Source organism: Lagenorhynchus albirostris, chromosome 20 (assembly GCF_949774975.1).
Source record: "Lagenorhynchus albirostris chromosome 20, mLagAlb1.1, whole genome shotgun sequence".
NCBI classification, from domain to species: domain Eukaryota; kingdom Metazoa; phylum Chordata; class Mammalia; order Artiodactyla; family Delphinidae; genus Lagenorhynchus; species Lagenorhynchus albirostris.
Window position 1 is genome coordinate 40182753 of NC_083114.1, and position 17191 is coordinate 40199943.

At 58.6% G+C, this 17191-nt stretch overlaps 2 protein-coding genes across 2 annotated transcripts; both read right to left on the reverse strand.

Annotated features, from left to right (window-relative positions):
- Positions 1-3608: 3608 nt before the first annotated feature.
- LOC132510657 (keratin, type I cytoskeletal 15) lies at positions 3609-7734 on the reverse strand. Its single transcript, XM_060132807.1, has 8 exons — positions 7273-7734; positions 6363-6445; positions 6123-6279; positions 5486-5647; positions 5275-5400; positions 4877-5097; positions 4400-4425; positions 3609-3703 (listed from the first exon to the last, which is right to left on the reverse strand). The coding sequence occupies exons 1-8, from the start codon at positions 7732-7734 to the stop codon at positions 3609-3611; spliced, it is 1332 nt and encodes a 443-aa protein (XP_059988790.1).
- Positions 7735-13037: 5303 nt separating this feature from the next.
- LOC132511516 (keratin, type I cytoskeletal 19) lies at positions 13038-16665 on the reverse strand. The gene is made up of 6 exons (XM_060134732.1): positions 16231-16665; positions 14640-14722; positions 14256-14412; positions 13788-13949; positions 13550-13675; positions 13038-13418 (listed from the first exon to the last, which is right to left on the reverse strand). Exons 1-6 carry the CDS (start codon positions 16648-16650, stop codon positions 13164-13166), a joined length of 1203 nt encoding a protein of 400 aa, XP_059990715.1. The 5' UTR covers positions 16651-16665; the 3' UTR covers positions 13038-13163.
- Positions 16666-17191: the final 526 nt, after the last annotated feature.

Below are 17191 nucleotides of genomic sequence, written 5' to 3' on the forward strand. Positions count from 1 at the left end.
TTGCTTTGCCTCCCTCTCTGGTTTCTGCAGCCAGCACGGCACCCACAGCAACCAGACATGTGACAGTCGGTGGCATTCCTGTCTTATTTCCCCCACTCAGTCTTACATTTCCTGAAGATAAGGGCTTTGTCCTCCAAATACTGCTCCTGGCACAGGGGAGCTCTGGCTAACCGTCCAAGAAGCTGTTTCAGAGACACGCTGTCTGCTGGCTTTAGGTGAGAAGGAATATCTAGCAGGAATGGTATCAAGTGGGGTCACCCCAGCTGCAAATCTCATGGGAAAAGCTGCCACCTCCTTATTTCCCCTCGTGTCGCCAGCTGCCCACGGAGGGACAGGTGACCCCCAGGTGGGCACGTACCCAAGACATGAGCGAATGTCCAGAGCCATGTCTAAGGCAAGAAAGAGCAAAAGAGAAGAAAGTTCATGCATTCGTGCGACAGCTATTTATTGAGCTACCCCTCTGAGGACCCAGCAGTGCAGGGAGCAGACACAGCCCCTGCTGTCACAGGCCAGGCTTCCTTCTGAGGTCCCAGGACGCAGAGCAGCCCATAGACAACCTCGAGATCAGCTCGTCCAGTCAGACACCTCCATTTAAAGATGTGGAAACTGAGACCCGGAGGAGAACAGGGACCAAAGTCCTCAGGGAGAGAGGGGTGGGCATGCCCCACGCCTGCTCTGGGAAAGCCAGCCTGAACACAGCACACACCCCGGGGCCCTAATCCCTAGTCCCAAAGCTGCCCTCTCTGTGGGGAGGAGAGAGGCCTGCTGCCTGCTTCCCGGATTGGCTGGAAACCCAGCCCCACCTCCATCCAGGGGCAGGAAGTGGGCTGTCTCTGCCCCCCGAAGATGATTTAAGGGCTTAGCCAGGCATGAGCTATCCCTAGGTGTGGGCTTCTCACTCCACGGTCAGACAGGGGACGGGACTTGGCAAGTTCCAAGGGCTTCTCTGCTAGCCTGTCCCTGAATCCCAGCAGAGCAGGAATGGGAACTCAGGGGAGATAGAAGCAGCCTCCCCTTCCCACCCCCACAGGGTCTGGCCCGGAGAGGAGGCTCACTGGATGAGGGCTGAGCCCATGCCACCCTGCACCTTTGCAGACGCGGTTATTTTTGCAAGAAAAGAAGACTCTTCGGTGGCCGTTTAGGCGGCCTGAGACCTCCCAACAGAGGCCCGGAAGCCGGCGAGGCACGAGCAGCAGCCTGGCCACAGTGGGGTCGGAGAGTTCCCAGAAGGAGCCTGGCTGAGCCCAGGACGTTGGGGACGTGGAACCTGGTGCTCTGGGCTTGAACCACAGCGTGAGAGACCAAGGTGGCATGTGACGACAATCTTTCTGACTGTAATGGCTGTGTGACACTTGAACAGGCTGCCCCTAGAGGTTAAGAAACGGGGTTCAGACCATCACACCCTCTAAGGAACGGGTTGTCAGCTTCTGTCACCCTTATGGCATCCAGGGAAAAAGCAAAGCTCTGGAATCAGAGAGACCGTCCCAAACCCAGTTTCACTGTTTCCTAGTTTATGGCTTCATTCAAGTGACTGAGCTTCCCTGGCCCTCGGTTTCCTCTTCTGACAACTGCCTCTGAAGTCTGACCCCACAGCTTCAAAAGCTGTCTGGAGAATAAATGAGATGCCATCCATTGAATGCCCTGCCCAGAGCCTGGCAGTGTACAGACACTTAATAAATTCTGTTTCCTTCCTCCGGCCCCAGGGAAATCGGGCCTCAAAGTGTGCACTCAAGAGACACATTCTAGATTAAATCTCCCCCAGAAAGAACAGATGCCACCTTCTCTCCAGCCACGGCTGCTGGGTGAGGAGTTGTACCCAGCGAGACCTACGGGCTCCCTCTGAGAGGGCCTGGCCCTCCTCCCAAATGATCTGATTCTAAGGAGAACAGCGGCACGTCCTACCTGCTCTTCCCAGCAGAACAAAGAAACCGGTTCTCCCTCTCCCCACAATCCTTACCCGAGCCCAGCCCAGCCATGGCACCCAGAGTTCTCCACTTCCTCATTCCCTGCCCTCTATCAGGAGCTAAGAATCCTAAAGGAAACAGCCCCAAACCAGAAGCGACAAATCAGGTGTGCGTGGATACCGCTGCTCTAATGAGCCCTCAGGTGGAGGCTGGTGACTGGAGAGCAGGAGCAGGATTTAGACAGAGAAGGGCAAATAGGGGTTGGTACTGCTTTGGACTTAAGCTTGGAGAAATCAGGGAGGACTTCCTGGAGCTGGTGTTTTTCCCTCTGGGCACTTTCAGTGCTTTGGGGGGGATGACAGCTTCGGGGGGATGGGGGCCAGCTTTGCAGGGGGGCAGAGAGGAGAACTGGCTCAGCCGCTCTGGAGGTCAGGTGTGCCTGGCTGGAAAAGAGGGGAGGTTCAGGGTACATATGGTGAAGGCCAGAAGCAAGGAGGAAGGTCCTGTCAATGAGCTGTGAAGAACCAGGGCCTGGGGTCCCAGAACAAGCCCTGGTCTTGGAGTCATACAGGTGTGGGACCCAGCCCCAGCCCTGCTGCTTACTACCCATCCACGAGGCCTCTGGGCAAGTCATCAGCCTGACCTCCTCATCTGTAAGCTTCTCTAAGTTCCTTCATCTCTAAGATGGAATAATAAATCCTGACCACCGGCAGTTGGTTAAATGAGACCCATAGGCGGGTGTGCCTAGCACAGTGCCAACCACAGAGTGGTGAACCAGAGCCATCGATTCAGTCAACCATCCAGTAAGTGATTAGTCCGTGTGTCCAGCCCTGTGCTAAGTACAACACACTGCTCTAAGGAACCCCGCCTCCTGCTTCTGTGATCACTAAAGAGGGTAAGCAAGACAGCAAGTCATCTGAGCCACCTGATTTGTCCCGGGCACCCCAGGGAACCCAAAGAGCGACCACGCAGGGACGAGTTCAAAGCCAGGGGGAGATGGCAGCGTGTGGGCCCTGGGCTTCCTCAGAGGCCACCAACAAGAAAAACTGGACATACTCCCAGGAGATATTTGCAAAAGGAAAAGCAATTCTTTATTGCATGGACATGGTGCAAACCATGAGCTTGTTACACAATACGGCTGCTTCTCGCACCTCCCTGCTGTAAGGGGTGGGAAAGCTGAAGCGGGGTCTGGGAAAGCATGTGAAGCACCCAACTAGGAGATGAGGGGCCCCTTGAGCTGGACCCTCTGAAGGCAGTGCCTGGAGTTTGCTTTTCGTTTATTTTTTTTCTTTATTATTATTATTTTTTTTTTTTTTGGCTGTGTTGGGTCTTCATTGCTACACGAGGGCTTTCTCTAGTTGCGGCGAGTTGGGGGCTGCTCTTGGTTGCAGTGCGAGGGCTTCTGATTGCGGTGGCTTCTCTTGTCGCGGAGCACAGGTTCTAGGCACGCGGGCTTCGGTAGTTGTGGCTCGTGGGCTCTAGAGCACAGGCTCAGTAGTTGTGGCTCGCGGGCTTAGTTGCTTCACGGCATGTGGGATCTTCCTGGACCAGGGCTCGAACCCGTGTCCCCTGCACTGGCAGGTGGATTGTTAACCACTGTGCCACCAGGGAAGCCCGAGTTTGCTTTTCTGGTCCCTCCAGCCAGCTGTCCACTCAGCCTGGGGAGTGTGGGGATGACGGGGGTGTCTCTCCTGTGCTGGGCACTTAGATGTCTCTCTTTCGAGAAGAAACCACCTTCCCATCCGCTGACTCCTCAACATTGATGAGGACTTTGCCGCCGCCACCACCTCCCAGGGAGGCTGTAGGAAGAAGAGGCAAGCTTTGGAGTGGGAGACTCTCCCTGTCCTCCCTCCCAAGGCGCCAGGACCTTGGCTGAGCTCTGGAAGAACTGCACAGCACCCCTGATCATGGCCATTGGCCAATCCTCCCAGAGCTGCCAGGAGGACTGGTGCTAAATCACTCATCAAAGAGATTGGCGGCGGCAGCGGCAGGTGTGCTGTGCAGTGAGCAAGAATGTCAGGGCTTTTAAGCTGTACATAAACAGAAATTAATCACGGGCATCTCACCATAAGTGCATGAAGGTGGGGGGGGGGGAGGCGGGGGAGGGGGAGCCGGGGGTGGGGGCTATACCCTGGACAAAGCTTACTCGTCCTGGAAGGTTCTCAGTAAATCTTCAATCCCAACCCTACCTGGGGCTGATAGAGGGGTCCCAATGGGGAAGAGGTACCTACTGGAATGGGCATGTCCCCACCCTACTGGGATGCTTGGCCTCTTTCACCTTCCTCCCCATTCCAAGAAGAACTGTGGCTTCAATAGCTTCCCTCTCCCCTCAACTCAGGAAGAGTTAAGTCTCTTGGACTTCTCTGGCGGTTCAGTGGTTAAGTCTCCACACTTCCACTGCAGGGGGCACGGGTTCAATCCCTGGTCGGGGAACTAAGATCCCGCATGCCGCCCAGTGTGGCCAGAGAAAAGAAAAGAAGAGTGAAGCCTCTTACCTTCTCTGGTACCAATGCCAGCCATCCTGAAAGAGAGGGGGCAGCAGATGTAAGCAACAGACAAAAACTCAGGTCTGCCTACAGGAGGCCCCGGGAGACAGCTAAGCCGTCCTCTCCAGCCCTCACACCACCCTCACTCCCACATCTGACTTCTCTAAAGCCTGGGACATCCTGAGAGCCACCCCCAAGCACACAGATTCTGATCTATGATAACACTCCATCTATTTCATGCTGGAAATGGAACCAGCATTAAATCCAAGACCACGAGCCCAACTGCTATCATTTACAGAAGGTACACAGGTCCAGAGAGGTGACAGGACCTGCCCAAGGTAGCGGCCAAAGACTAGAGCGCAGAGTCCAGAACCTCTTACTCCTTGTTCTGTTCTCTTTTCACTGTAGACGCTGCACTTAAGATGACTCTCCCCACTCAACCACAACCGGCCCCTCCCTCGCTGCCCCCTGCACCCGAGCCCCTGCCTGGCGTCCTGGCCCTCCAGCAGGCTGCGGTAGGTGGCGATCTCCTGCTCCAGCCGCGCCTTGATGTCCAGCAGCATCTTGTACTCCTGGCTCTGGCACTCCATCTCACTGCGGAGCTCGCTCAGCCGGGCCTCGATGCTGCTGATGAAGCCCTGGATCTGCTGCAGCTGCAGGGCGTAGCGGCACTCGGTCTCCGCCAGCGTGCTCTCCAGCCCGGCTTTCTGGTGGGGCAGCAGACCGACAGACATCACATCAGGCTAGACAGGAAGCCGCCGAGGGCCTGAGGAGAGAGGCTGAATGGATGGCAAGGAACAGCCCCAAAGGGAGCTCGGGAACGCCAAGGCTTACACAGCCACGGAGGGTGGGAGAGGCTGGGGTGGGTGGGGTGGGAGCCAGACCTTGCTGAGCTGGGACTGCAGCTCCATCTCCAGCCCCTGCACCGTGCGTCTCAGGTCTACGATCTCCGTCTTGCTGGTCTGGATCATCTCTGTGTTGGAGGCCACCTCCTTATTCAGCTCCTCTGTCTGTAGGTCACGCACAAGACAAGTGAGCTCCACGGGCCTCCCAGGAGCTCAGGGAGCTGGAGCGGGGCTGGCAGGTCAGGCCCACCTTGCTGAAGAACCAGGCCTCGGCATCCCGGCGGTTCTTCTCCGCCATGGCCTCGTACTGCTCCCTCATCTCCGCCAGCACGCGGGTCAGGTCCACGCCCGGTGCTGCGTCCATCTCCACGTTGACCTGGCCGGCCAGCTGGTTGCTGAACTCCTTCATCTCCTGCAGGGTGGGTGGGCCCCATTCAGAGACAGAGGGCGGAAGCCAGAGCTGAGTCTGGGGTCCCACGTGCCAATCCCGGCTCCATCCCTAACTCACCACGTGACGTTGGCTCTGCCCCATACCCATCCCGGGCCCCTGTTTCCCACAGCACGTGAAGATTTTTGATCGCACGAGCCCCTCAGCACTAAGGGTCCCTCCTCCTCTCTAGGTCCTGCCGAGGGAGGACCTCAAGACAGTAGGGCCTTTGTGTCAGTTCCTGAAGCAGATCAGGACAGCAGTGCCCACTGGCCACCTGGCCTGGCTGTGGATCAGAGGAGAAAAGGGGTCTGGGTCGACAGTGCCCCTTCCTCTCCACGGAGACCCCTGTGTTGGGGGGCGTGCATATCTGAACCACGAAGCCCTTCCCCCAACTATGAGGAGGCCCCAGAGGCCCCACTCTGCCTCCCATCAGCCCCAGCCACTGCCTGGCTCTCACCTCCTCGTGGTTCTTCCGGAGGTAGGCCAGCTCCTCGTTCAGGCTCTCAGTCTGCAGCTCCAGGTCGGCTCTGGCCAGGGTCAGCTCGTCCAGCACCCTGCGGAGGCCGTTGATGTCGGCCTCCATGCTCTGGCGCAGGGCCAGCTCGTTCTCATACCTGGAAAGGAAGAGGGAACCCAAGTGAGGAAGGGTGAGGGGTGTGGGCCACTGGAGTTGGGAGAGGGGGCAGAGGGAACATACTTGAGTCTGAAGTCATCCGCGGCCAGCCTGGAGTTGTCAATCTCCAGGCTAACCCGGGAGTTGTCGATGGTGGCCGCCAGGATCTGCAAGATACAGGGAGCTGGTGTCTAGAGGACCCCTCCCTCTTCCCTGCTGCTCTCCCTGCCCTGCGCCCCAGGCGGGACCCCTCACTAAACATCTCCCCTCTGACACCAGCAACGGAAGCCTGTAGGGCCCCGGGGCAGAGTCCAGGCCACCACTTGGTCTGTCCCAAGCCGCCCTCCTCGTCTCCAGAACATGAAAGACCAAGGAACCAGGGTTGAGGAGAACCCCCTGTGGAAAGTGCCTGGCCTGGAGAGGGTGCCCTCTTGGCGGTACTCCACCAGCCTCCCCTGTAGACAGCTCACGGTCGCCGGCCTCCTGCACACCTTAACACAGCCATGCATCTACAGAACATTCCAGTCGGCGGGACACTGGAGGGCAGCTGCGGAAACTGGTGCAGGTGAGTGAAGGGTGAGTGAGTGGCTGGGAGAGCCCATGCCCAGTTCCAGGTCTCCGAAGGCCCAACAGTGCTTTTGCCGCCCAAGACATTCGAAGGGTGAGGCGGGCAGTCCTGGTGTTCTGGACTCCTAGAACCGGAGGTTCATCTCTACACCTCCGTTCTTGCAAAAAACCCAAAGGAATGCTCTAGGCAGAGCCCTGCAGGGTGTGAACACTGCTCTCACCTCGGCCCCTACTGGTCGAGACCCGCGTGCCAGGATCCCCAGCACCGCCAGGTTGAGCAGATGTTGGCGGGCATCCACACCTGGAACGCATTCCCCACGCTCCAAGTTTGCCGAGGTTACACATCATTACCTGGGAAGGCAAGGATTTCCCCCAGGCGGCTGGCACCAGCCACCTGCTCCCCTCTCCCTGACGCCCGAGGACTCACCTTGTCTCGGAGTTCTTCGATGGTCTTGAAGTAGGGGCTGTAGTCATGCTCCGGGCTGGTTGGGCTCTGCTTCTGGTACCAGTCGCGGATCTTCACCTCCAGGTCAGCGTTGGCCTCCTCCAGGGCGCGCACCTTCTCCAGGTAGGAGGCCAGGCGGTCGTTGAGGTTCTGCATGGTGAGCTTCTCGTTGCCAGAGAGGAGACCGCCACCGCCGAAGTCACCAAAGCCACCACCAAAGCCTCCACCCAAACCACTACCAGCCGCTCCACTGAAGCCGCCCCCATAGCCCCCTGCTGACCCCGAGGAGAAAAACCTGGCAGAAGAAGCTGAGATACTGCGGCTCCCACCTCCCCCATAGAGACTCCCCCCACCAAAGCCTCCTCCCCCAGCCATGAGGGAACCCCCCCAGGTCGAGCCACCCCCAAAGGTGGAGGAAGAAGTCTGCAGAAATGTGGTGCTCATGGCCAGGCAGCAGCCCTGAGCTCTCAGCAGCACAAGCAAAGCTGGCAGGAGGCGTGAGCTGGGCTGAAACCCGAGGTCTGCACCTGTCACCCCCAGCCCCAGGCTCCTTATATACCCCTCCCAGGGTGTTGTGGGGCCATGTCTCCTCCCCCAAAGGGAAGCCAACTCCTTCTGCCTTCCTGACAAACACAGCCACCTGCACACCTCCACGTGGCTGGTTTGGGGTTTTTCTTTTCTTTCTATTTTTTTTTTTTTTTAATGCAACAAAAGAGATGATTCAGAATGAATGGTGTTTTGCCCCGGGCCATGGTTTTAACACTTGGATTACAGGTTCATCTCTACTCTCCAGGAGAAAACCCGAAAGGAGCAAACTCGCATCACGTCTGCCAGGCCTCCGCCTGCACTCTTAGAGGCTCAGGCCAACTCCACTCTCCGCTGGACTTCTCTGCTGCCCGCAGGTGGCCGGCTCCCTGCTCTCAGTTCGAGAATCCACTTTTCATCGCTGCCCTGTGCGGTCCCTCTCACAGACCCCATGTGCGAGCCTGCGGGCTCTGGGGATTGGCAGGCAGAGGTACACAGAGGAATGCAGGGCCCACAAGGATAGGCTGAGGACGGGAGAGGGATCCTGAGTCAAGTTCCAGCGGAGGTGACCAGAGGGGCCAGCATCTGTCACTTCCCTGATGCTCCAACCCTCCACCCCTCTCCTCCTCTCCTCCCCCCCTCTCCTCCTCTCCTCCCCCCCTCTCCTCCCCCCCTCTCCTCCTCTCCTCCCCCCCTCTCCTCCTCTCCTCCACCCTCTCCTCCTCTCCTCCCCCACCCCCAGTCCCCCTCCTTCTTCTCCAGCTCCCCCACACCGGCCCTCAGCCCCATGGCACTGGCATTCTCACAAAAGCCAGCGGGCTCAGGGCTGACAAGGGGCTGATTGATAATCCCACCGCCTGCCAACTACATGTCACTGAACCTTTGCTTGCTCCTGGGACAAGTTGGGGCAAACCTCTGCAGATAAGACGGGAGCAAGTTCCAGAAAGCCCCTGCTTTCTCCAGGGAGAGGCAAGTCGCTGCACAGCGGCGCTAGATTAACTCTGTTTGTCCCGTCAAGCACCACGAAGCTGAGGAGGGATCCGATCCAGAAAGCTGTATGTGCCTGAGCACCGTGAGGAGGTGGGGGGATAGAGAGGCCCGCAGGGCGGGCTGGAAGACACCTCGGAGATCTTGAAGGTCGAGGCACCGCTTCAGAGAGCAGGATGCTGAGGCCAGAGAGGGGAGTCCAACACTCAGGAGAGCCCTTTTCTCCGCCGCCAGCTCAGGGGCCCGTGTTCCGGTACCTGATACCTGTGGGCAGTGCCACCGGAGGCGTGGCCTGGCCCTCTGGCTTTGGCTGCGGGGTTTGGAGAGAGCCAGGGGTGGGGAAGTGAGCAAGACCAGGCTGGAGGGTCAGGAGGAGGATTCCTGGACCACAGCTGCAGCACCATGAAGCTGACGGAGCTCCGGATTCCCTGGGACCTGGCTTCAAGCCTGGCTCTACCCATCACTGCTTGGAAAACCTCGGACACGGTACCATTCAAGTCTCAGTTTCCTTCTTGCAACGGGCACTCTCAGCTCCCACTTACGGGGAAGCCCTGAGGCCCAAGAGCCCCCATCCTGCCTCCTCCTTGCTCCCCGTCTTCTGAGGCACCGGATAGAGGGGTGCATGTCCAATACTTAGGACTCCCAAGTACCATCACCTGCGGGGACATTTTTTTTGTCCTTGGGCATCAGATCTGCCCTGTGAGTGACCGTCACACCCTGCCATATTCTTCCATAACCAGCACCTACTGGGCAATGCAGGTCATTGTTTTTATTGCTTTAATAACAGTAAATTCTTCCACCGCATCCTTCACAGTTTACAGTGCACTTCTGCATCCACGCCTCCTCTATTCCTCACAGCTAAGAAGATGATCCCTGCCCCTATTTCAGAAGGAATGAAATTGCAGCTCAGAGAGGGAAGTGATTTGTATAAGGTGGCACAGCTAGTAAGAGGGCATCGCCGGGACTCACTGGGTCCTCTGACCGCCCCCCCCCCACACACTCAAACAGGAGACAGGAAAAGAAGGTGTTCCCTTCCCCAGACTCCAGATTCCTGCACCTGAGCTGGGGTAGTGGAGTATTCCTGGTACGTGGGGGTGGGCTTCTCCTCGCCCAGTATCACAGTGAGCCAGCCTCCGAGTGCTGGGCCCAGACAGTGAGGTATTGTCTTGTGGATGGGAGGATACTGTCTTTTCCTCTGAAAGAAAAATAATCAAACTCAGATCAGCCATAGCTCCTTAAAGCCTCTGCAGACATTACGGCCTCAGCAATTACCCCGGGAAAAATTATGTGGCATCACCCCGGGGTGAGGGAGGGCTGGACCCCAGCCAGCCTCTCTCTGCACCCTGACTCCCCTCCAGCAGCCCCTCAAGGGGGCTTTCCCTACGCTCTCAGGCCCAGGCCAGGCAGCAGCTGCCCCAGTCACAAATCCCTGGTTTCGGTCCAAACAGTTCCTATGAGCTCAAGGTCTGGGTGGCCGGAACCTACTCACTAGCACCAGAAGGTGATGGCTGGGCAAGGGTGGAGGTCAAGCTCCATTTGGCTCCAGCCCAGACTGCAGACCTGGGCCCTGCCCCAGGCAGCCCGCCCGGGATGCTGTGTCAGTTTCTGTCCTTTGCCCACTGCAGGCAGACAGGCCATCCCGGAGCCGGCCTTCCCTCCTAGGGATGGGACGACGCAGCCCAGTGGGAAGAGCCTGAGCTGGACTCCACCGCCGGGTGCAACTCAACATCTCCGAGCCAGGTTCCTGACTTAAAATTGGGCCATTTTCCCACTTACATGAGATACTAAGAAGAGTCAAAATCATAGAGACAGAAAGTGTAATGGTGGTTGCCGGGGGTGGGGAGAGAGAATGAGGAGTTATGGTTTACTGGGGATAAAGTTTCCGTTTTACAAGATAGAAAGAGTTATGAGGATGGAGGGTGACGCTTGCACGACACGCTTGCACAACAAGGTGAGTGCACGGAACTGCCACAGAGCTGCGCACCGAGAAATGTGTGAGATGGTCATGTTTATGTTATATGTATTTTACCACAATAAAAAAATTAAAAAAAAAAAACACGGACCCCATTAACACTGGCCCCAGCTACAGGGCCACAGTGAGCATTCAGTGTCACAGGGGGAGTGGGGACCTCCACAGATGTTAGAATCTCCTCTGCTCCCCAGGGAGATGCCAGGGTCAGAGAGAGGGCATGCCCTGGGGCCTGGAGAATTCCTCATTTCTCATTTATTAGTTACATGGCGTTGAGTAATCAAGCCTCCTCTCTCCAAGCCTCAGTCTACCAATTGGAAAAATGGAAATAACTCTGACCCAGTCTGACTCACGGGGATGGAGCAAGATGACGGACCGGAAATGCTTGCAAACTGAAGTGGTCAAGATGACCAGCAGGGCTGCCCCCCCAAATCCCCTCCCCCTTCCTCTCGCTCCCTTTCCTCTATCCCAGCTGCTTCTGTCAACACAGTACCCCTAGTTTCAGCTCCCAGACTGAGATAGAAAAGTGTCCACACACACACACACATGCACGCACGCACGCACGCGCACGCGCACGCACCTGCACACAAAGGAAAGCTTTATTCCTGACACCCAGACCTGAGACCCAGTCACCAGCCCCACCTGTATGGGGCCCAGACCCCGCCTCACAGCCACATTCCAGGGGCCTCTGGGGCACAGGGGAGGGTTTCAGCTGTGACAACAGAGGCTTTCACGAACAGGGGACAAATATCTGGGCACTCCCAGCCTGGGACTGGCCTCTAGCTCCAAGGCCTCCTAAGTCAAGTGGGAGAGTGAGTCTGTAGGTGCTGACGGCCAGAGCGGAATAACTGGGGACGTGGCAGAAGGGGCTCCTGGCCCAGGGCTGCGGCAGGGGAAGCGGGAAGAGCTGGGCTCGGGGGTCACCAGCCTGTGATTTGGAGTAAGCTAATGAGCCTACCAAGCTTCATGGAAAATGGCGGAAAAAGCACCCCCTTCAGGATGAACACCAGGTACGGCGGCGTCCTGAGCCTCCTTCGCGCAGTGCTGAGCACAGGTGGCAGAGCGTCCATCTGTCCCCCTAGACCTTCCGCCTCACTCAGCCCCCTCCCTCACAGGGTCGGCCACTGTCACAGATCCACGGGGCCTGAACAGACCCACTCAGCCTGAACCTCTCTGCTGGGGGAAGTGGGACATGTTTACCTTTAATTGGTCTCCGTTCTTGGCCGCTAAGCTGTAAACCACAGGGACAGGACCATACCAACCCCAGGGCAGAGTTGTACCAGGAAGCTGAGACTTGCATTCCTTTGGGGGCCTGGGACGGGCCCCAGGCAAGCCAGTTTGGGGGTCTCTGTGGGAGGTCTGGGTCACAGCTGGGTCCTATTCCAGGCTCTGAGCCCAGGTATGGGCTGGTGGGCGTAAGGGGCTTACGCAGGGCTGCCAGGGGATGGATGGAGGTGTCAGTGCATGCGCACACACACCCCAACGAGGGCGCCCTCTCCAGCCCTGTTCTGAGCTGGTGCCCGCCCCCTGACCCCAAAGCCCCAGTTTCTCCTTAAGTTAGGTGGAAAAACCTGTCAGGAGGAACTGCCTCAGGGGATCCCAGTCCTAGGCCTTCACACAGAGCAAGACTGGAATGTACTGAGGAAACAGCACAAGCAGTGTCATCCTAGGAGACGGGGTGCAGGGGTGGCACTGTGGGTTAAGAATCAGGAAATGTAATTCTGGTCCTAGGTCTGCCATGTAGTTGCTATGTGGCCTTGGTCAAGTTACTTAACCTCTCTGAGCCTGCTTCCTACTCTATAGGATACAACTCATACTACCTTTCAGGGTTGTTTGATTAAATAGCACTTAGTAGGTGCTCAGTAAACATTAATTAGATACACAAACACACACCAACACTTGGGGTGAGTTCAGTGGAAAGAAAACTAAATCTGGACGCAAAAACCAGTTTCAAATCCCACCTTTGCCATGTGTTAGAACAGTTATATATACAACAACCCACCTCGTCTCTCTGAGCCTTAGTTTATCCCTCTGTAAAATGGGAGCAATGCTTATTAAACATCCTTGTTTTAGGGAACAGGTGAGATACATGAAGACCTCTGCAAAGGAATTACTGTAACAGCTGGAGTTTGTGAGCGCCCTCCCTCCCCTTTCCTGGGAAAGCGTGGACTCTGGTCCAAATGAAACCTAAACAATAAAACCTAAACAGTGCCAAGGCCTGGCCCCCCCACCATGGGCTGAAATAACAAACTCAATGTCCTTCCTCCCTTGGGCCATAAAGTTTTATTGGAAGATCAGGGGGAGAGCCAGGGATAAGGGTCCCTCCCCTCCCATGCCCCTACCCAGGGGAATCCCTCTGCAGCAGGGTAGGAAGGCCAGGAGGTTGCCAGACTCAGAGGACCTTCGGGGTGGACAGGTCGTTGTAGTAGGCGTCCTGGCCCTCCAGCAGGTTTCGGTAGGTGGCGATCTCCTGCTCCAGCCGGGACTTGATGTCCATTAGGTGCTGGTACTCCTGGTTCTGCCGCTCGGTGTCGGCACGCACATCACTCAGCTGGGCTTCGACACCACTGATCAGCGCCTGGATCTGCGCCAGTTGGGCTCCGAAGCGAGCCTCCGTTTCGGCCAGCGTGCCGTCCAGGGCAGCTTTCTGAGGGCAGGGAGAGGGAAGGAGACTCAGCAGAGCCTGGTGCCCAGCGATGGCATGGGCCCAGCCACCATCCAGGCTGCCCGAGGCCACAAGGACACGAGTGTGCCTCCCACAGGGCAGAGGGCACATACCATGCTGATCTGAGACTGCAGCTCGATCTCCAGACCCTGGAGGGTACGCCGCAGGTCGGTGACCTCCGTCTTGCTGCTCTGCAGCTGCTCCGTGTGGCCAGCGACCTCCCTGTTCAGCTCCTCGGTCTGCAGTGAGAGGAGGCAGAGGGAGTAAGCGCTGAGGCAGACCCTTGCCTGGGAGCATTAAGCCCGCTCTCCTTGCCACCTCCCCAAGGGGCACCTGCCTCCACGTCCATACCTGGCTGGTGAACCAGGCCTCAGCATCCTTCCGGTTCTTCTCAGCCATGATCTCATATTGGCTTCTCATGTCGCTCAGGATCTTGGCTAGGTCGATGCCCGGAGCGGAGTCCACCTCCACACTGACCTGACCACCCACCTGGCCCTTCAGGACACTGATTTCCTAGAAAGATACAGCAGAGATGGGCATGTCAGGGCCCAGAGCCTGCTGGGCCTGAGCCAGGTCACGCCCCCATCCCCCAGGCCATAGGGGTCTGGTTTTCAGGTGCAGACCTAGGAGCCAGCACTGGGGTACAGATGGGGTCACCACCGTTCCCTGCTGGAACGCTTGGGAGCCACATGACACACTCAGGGCCAGGTCAAGGGTGCAGCAGATGTGGCCACGGTCAGAGGATACAGGATAAAGAAAAGTGTCCGCAGCTCTGGGAAGCTGGGCGGGGGTGGATGGGAAGCCCAGCTTGAAACCCACCTCCTCGTGGTTCTTCTTCAGGTAGGCCAGCTCCTCCTTGAGGTTCTCGATCTGCATCTCCAGGTCGGTCCTGGCCAGGGTCAGCTCGTCCAGCAACCTGCGGAGGCCGTTGATGTCGGCCTCCACGCTCACGCGCAGGGCGTGCTCCGTCTCGAACCTTTCGGAGGAAATAGTTGCAGTCAGGCCAGCATTTCCTCTGCACCTCTGAAGACTTCCCCACCTCCCCTGGGTTCAGGGGCCCATGGGGGATGGGGTGTGCTTCAGACCAGCCGGGGTGGGTGAGAGCAGAGTCCATTCCCCCCACGGCACTGAGCCCCATAAGGGCCTGAGATCGCCCCCCGCCCCTGCCCGGGCTTCTGCAGCCCCCAAGGCGCAGACACTCACTTGGTTCGAAAGTCATCTGCAGCCAAACGAGCGTTGTCGATCTGCAGGACCATCCTGGAATTCTCAACGGTGGCACCAAGAATCTGGAAGGCGGAAGGCAGGAGGTTAGCACCAGTTCGTACGTGGGCACCGTCCACCCACTTTCTTCCCAGAGGAGAGAGGAGAGCAAAGGAGTGTGCGTGCCTGTGTGCCTCCACCGCCTGGAGACCAAAGCCTCAGCCACCCCAGGCTGCCCATCAGCCTGCTCTCTGGGAGGCCTTGGAATGGGTCCAGGCCCAGGAGCTGGAGCGGGAGAAACTACCGCCAGGGAGGCTGAGCCAGGGGGGAAACGGGAAGGGCAGGAAGGTAAGCCTGGGGGGAAAAGTCTCCACAACCTGCACCCAGGGAAACTCTAAATGCTCGTAGGGAGGCAACTTCTAGTGATCCGCAAACCAGATGCAGGGAGCACAGGGGTGGGCTGTGGTCTGACTTGTGGTCTGACCCCCACTCAAAGCACCTTCTGCCTTCGGGGAAGGGAAAGCACTCTGTCGAGCATCTATTATGTGCCGACACTTTGTGCCTCCTCTTTGAGGCGAAGTGTATTCCCTTGTGTGGGTCACAGTTTATAAAGTTTGAAAGCACTACGCTCGTTGTTTACATCTCTAGCTCTCCCTCATCTACGGGTCTGGTCTAGGCCCCTGGCACCCAGCAGCACTCCAGGCACAGGGTGGGCCCTGGCCTACGCTGTGGGGACTGTGCGTTTGGAGACCCAACGTGTGAGGCTGTTAAGTGTCCCACTGGCTTCTGAAACATTTCTTCGGGACCGAGATCCCAGCTCTGAGCCGTTCCCTGTGGGCAGAGACCAAGCCCCACCCTGAAGGACCCTGAGGGCCTCCCAGCAAGAGGCTGTAGCTGGGACTTGGGGTCTCCACCCACACGGCATGGGGCCTCTCCACAGAGGTCTTCACAAGCTCAGCATTCGTCTCTCCTTTACCCAGTCCGGGGGCCACAGCATATGTCCCTCCTTGCCCAGGGGCCAGAGTTAGCCTCTCCCATTCTTCCTAGAGCTCCTCTAAGTCCCCAGTGGCTCCCTGGGTGGGGGAGGGGCTTCAGCCTCTGCGTGATGGAAACCAGACCCGCCCGGCGGGAGACAAGGAATGCAGAGGGCCTCACACCGGGGGCAGCAGAAGGCAGGTCTGGCCCAGCGAGAACCAGATTCCTCCCCCGCCAAACTCTTGCATTTCCCTGTTGCACAGCGACTCAGGTTCAGACCTCAGGGCAGCCCACGGCGCGCCCCATCTCTTCCCCCTCCTTCCTCCCCCCTTTCCCAGGCCTAGCCGACCGGCGCGCCTTGTTCCTCCCGCCCTCCAGTCCCCCCACATTAACCCGCTCCCCCCCACCAGGCCTCCACTTCCTGCCCCGTGGTCCTGCCCCTCCTCACCGGCCGGCTTCCCTCCGCCCCACCCTGCGGGCCCTCCCCCATCCTAACCCTCGCTCCCGCCCCGGCCGGGAGGTGGCTCTGGCGCCCGCCGCCCCCGCCTCGGGCCTCACCCGGCCCGCGGGGCTGGGTATACGCGACAGGTGCACTTCCCGCGGCCGGGCCGCCTCCCACCTGGTCCCGCAGGGCCCCGATGGTCTTGAAGTAGTGGCTGTAGTCGCGGGCGGGCCCGGGCCCCTGCTTCTGGTACCAGTCGCGGATCTTCACCTCCAAGTCGCCGTTGGCCTCCTCCAGGGCGCGCACCTTCTCCAGGTAGGAGGCCAGGCGGTCGTTGAGGTTCTGCATGGTGAGCTTCTCGTTGCCCGCCAGCAGCCCGTCGGAGCCGGCCAGGGCGCCCGCATAGCCGCCGCCGTAGCCCCCGGAGGAGGACGAGGACACGAAGCGGGCGGAGGACACCGACACGCCGCGGCCACCCGAGCCCCCGTGGATGCTGGGCGCGCGGAAGGCGCCTCCCACCCCGAAGCGCATGGAGCCGCTGCCCAGACCCCCGAAGGAAGAGGTGGCCGACGACTGGCGATAGCTGTAGGAAGTCATGGCGAAGGAGGACGCGGGCGACACCGGTCGGAGTGGCTGCAGTCGGCAAGAGGAGTGGCGAGGCCCTCACCTGGCGCCTTTTATGCCCGGGGTTGGGCGGGGGAGGGGGGACGGTGTCGGGCGGATTTCTGAGGGCCCAGGAATTTGCAGGCTCCTGAGTGCAAATACGGGCGCTCTCCCCATTGGTCAGTTCCTGGCGGCTCTGCTTCCGACTCTCCCCTCCCTGGGACCGGAGGCTCCTGCCCTCCGGAGAGCTGCCCCACACCAGCCCACCCCGATGCCCAGCCACTCGCCCCGCTGTCACACTCGTTCGGATCTTCACCCCCATCACACGCACACGTAGACATCCCCGCAATTCACGCTGGCCCTCCCCCATTAAGATCACCCAGAGTTTGACACCCCCCAGGAATTACAGTTTTTCTGAGAGTACACGCCGAGACGTCAGCCCCCCACCCCGTGATCCCTCACTCAGAGTCCCCCCATCACATTCTGAGCCCCTTCCTTGTGATCAAAATTAACCCCCCCAAAGTACATTCACCTG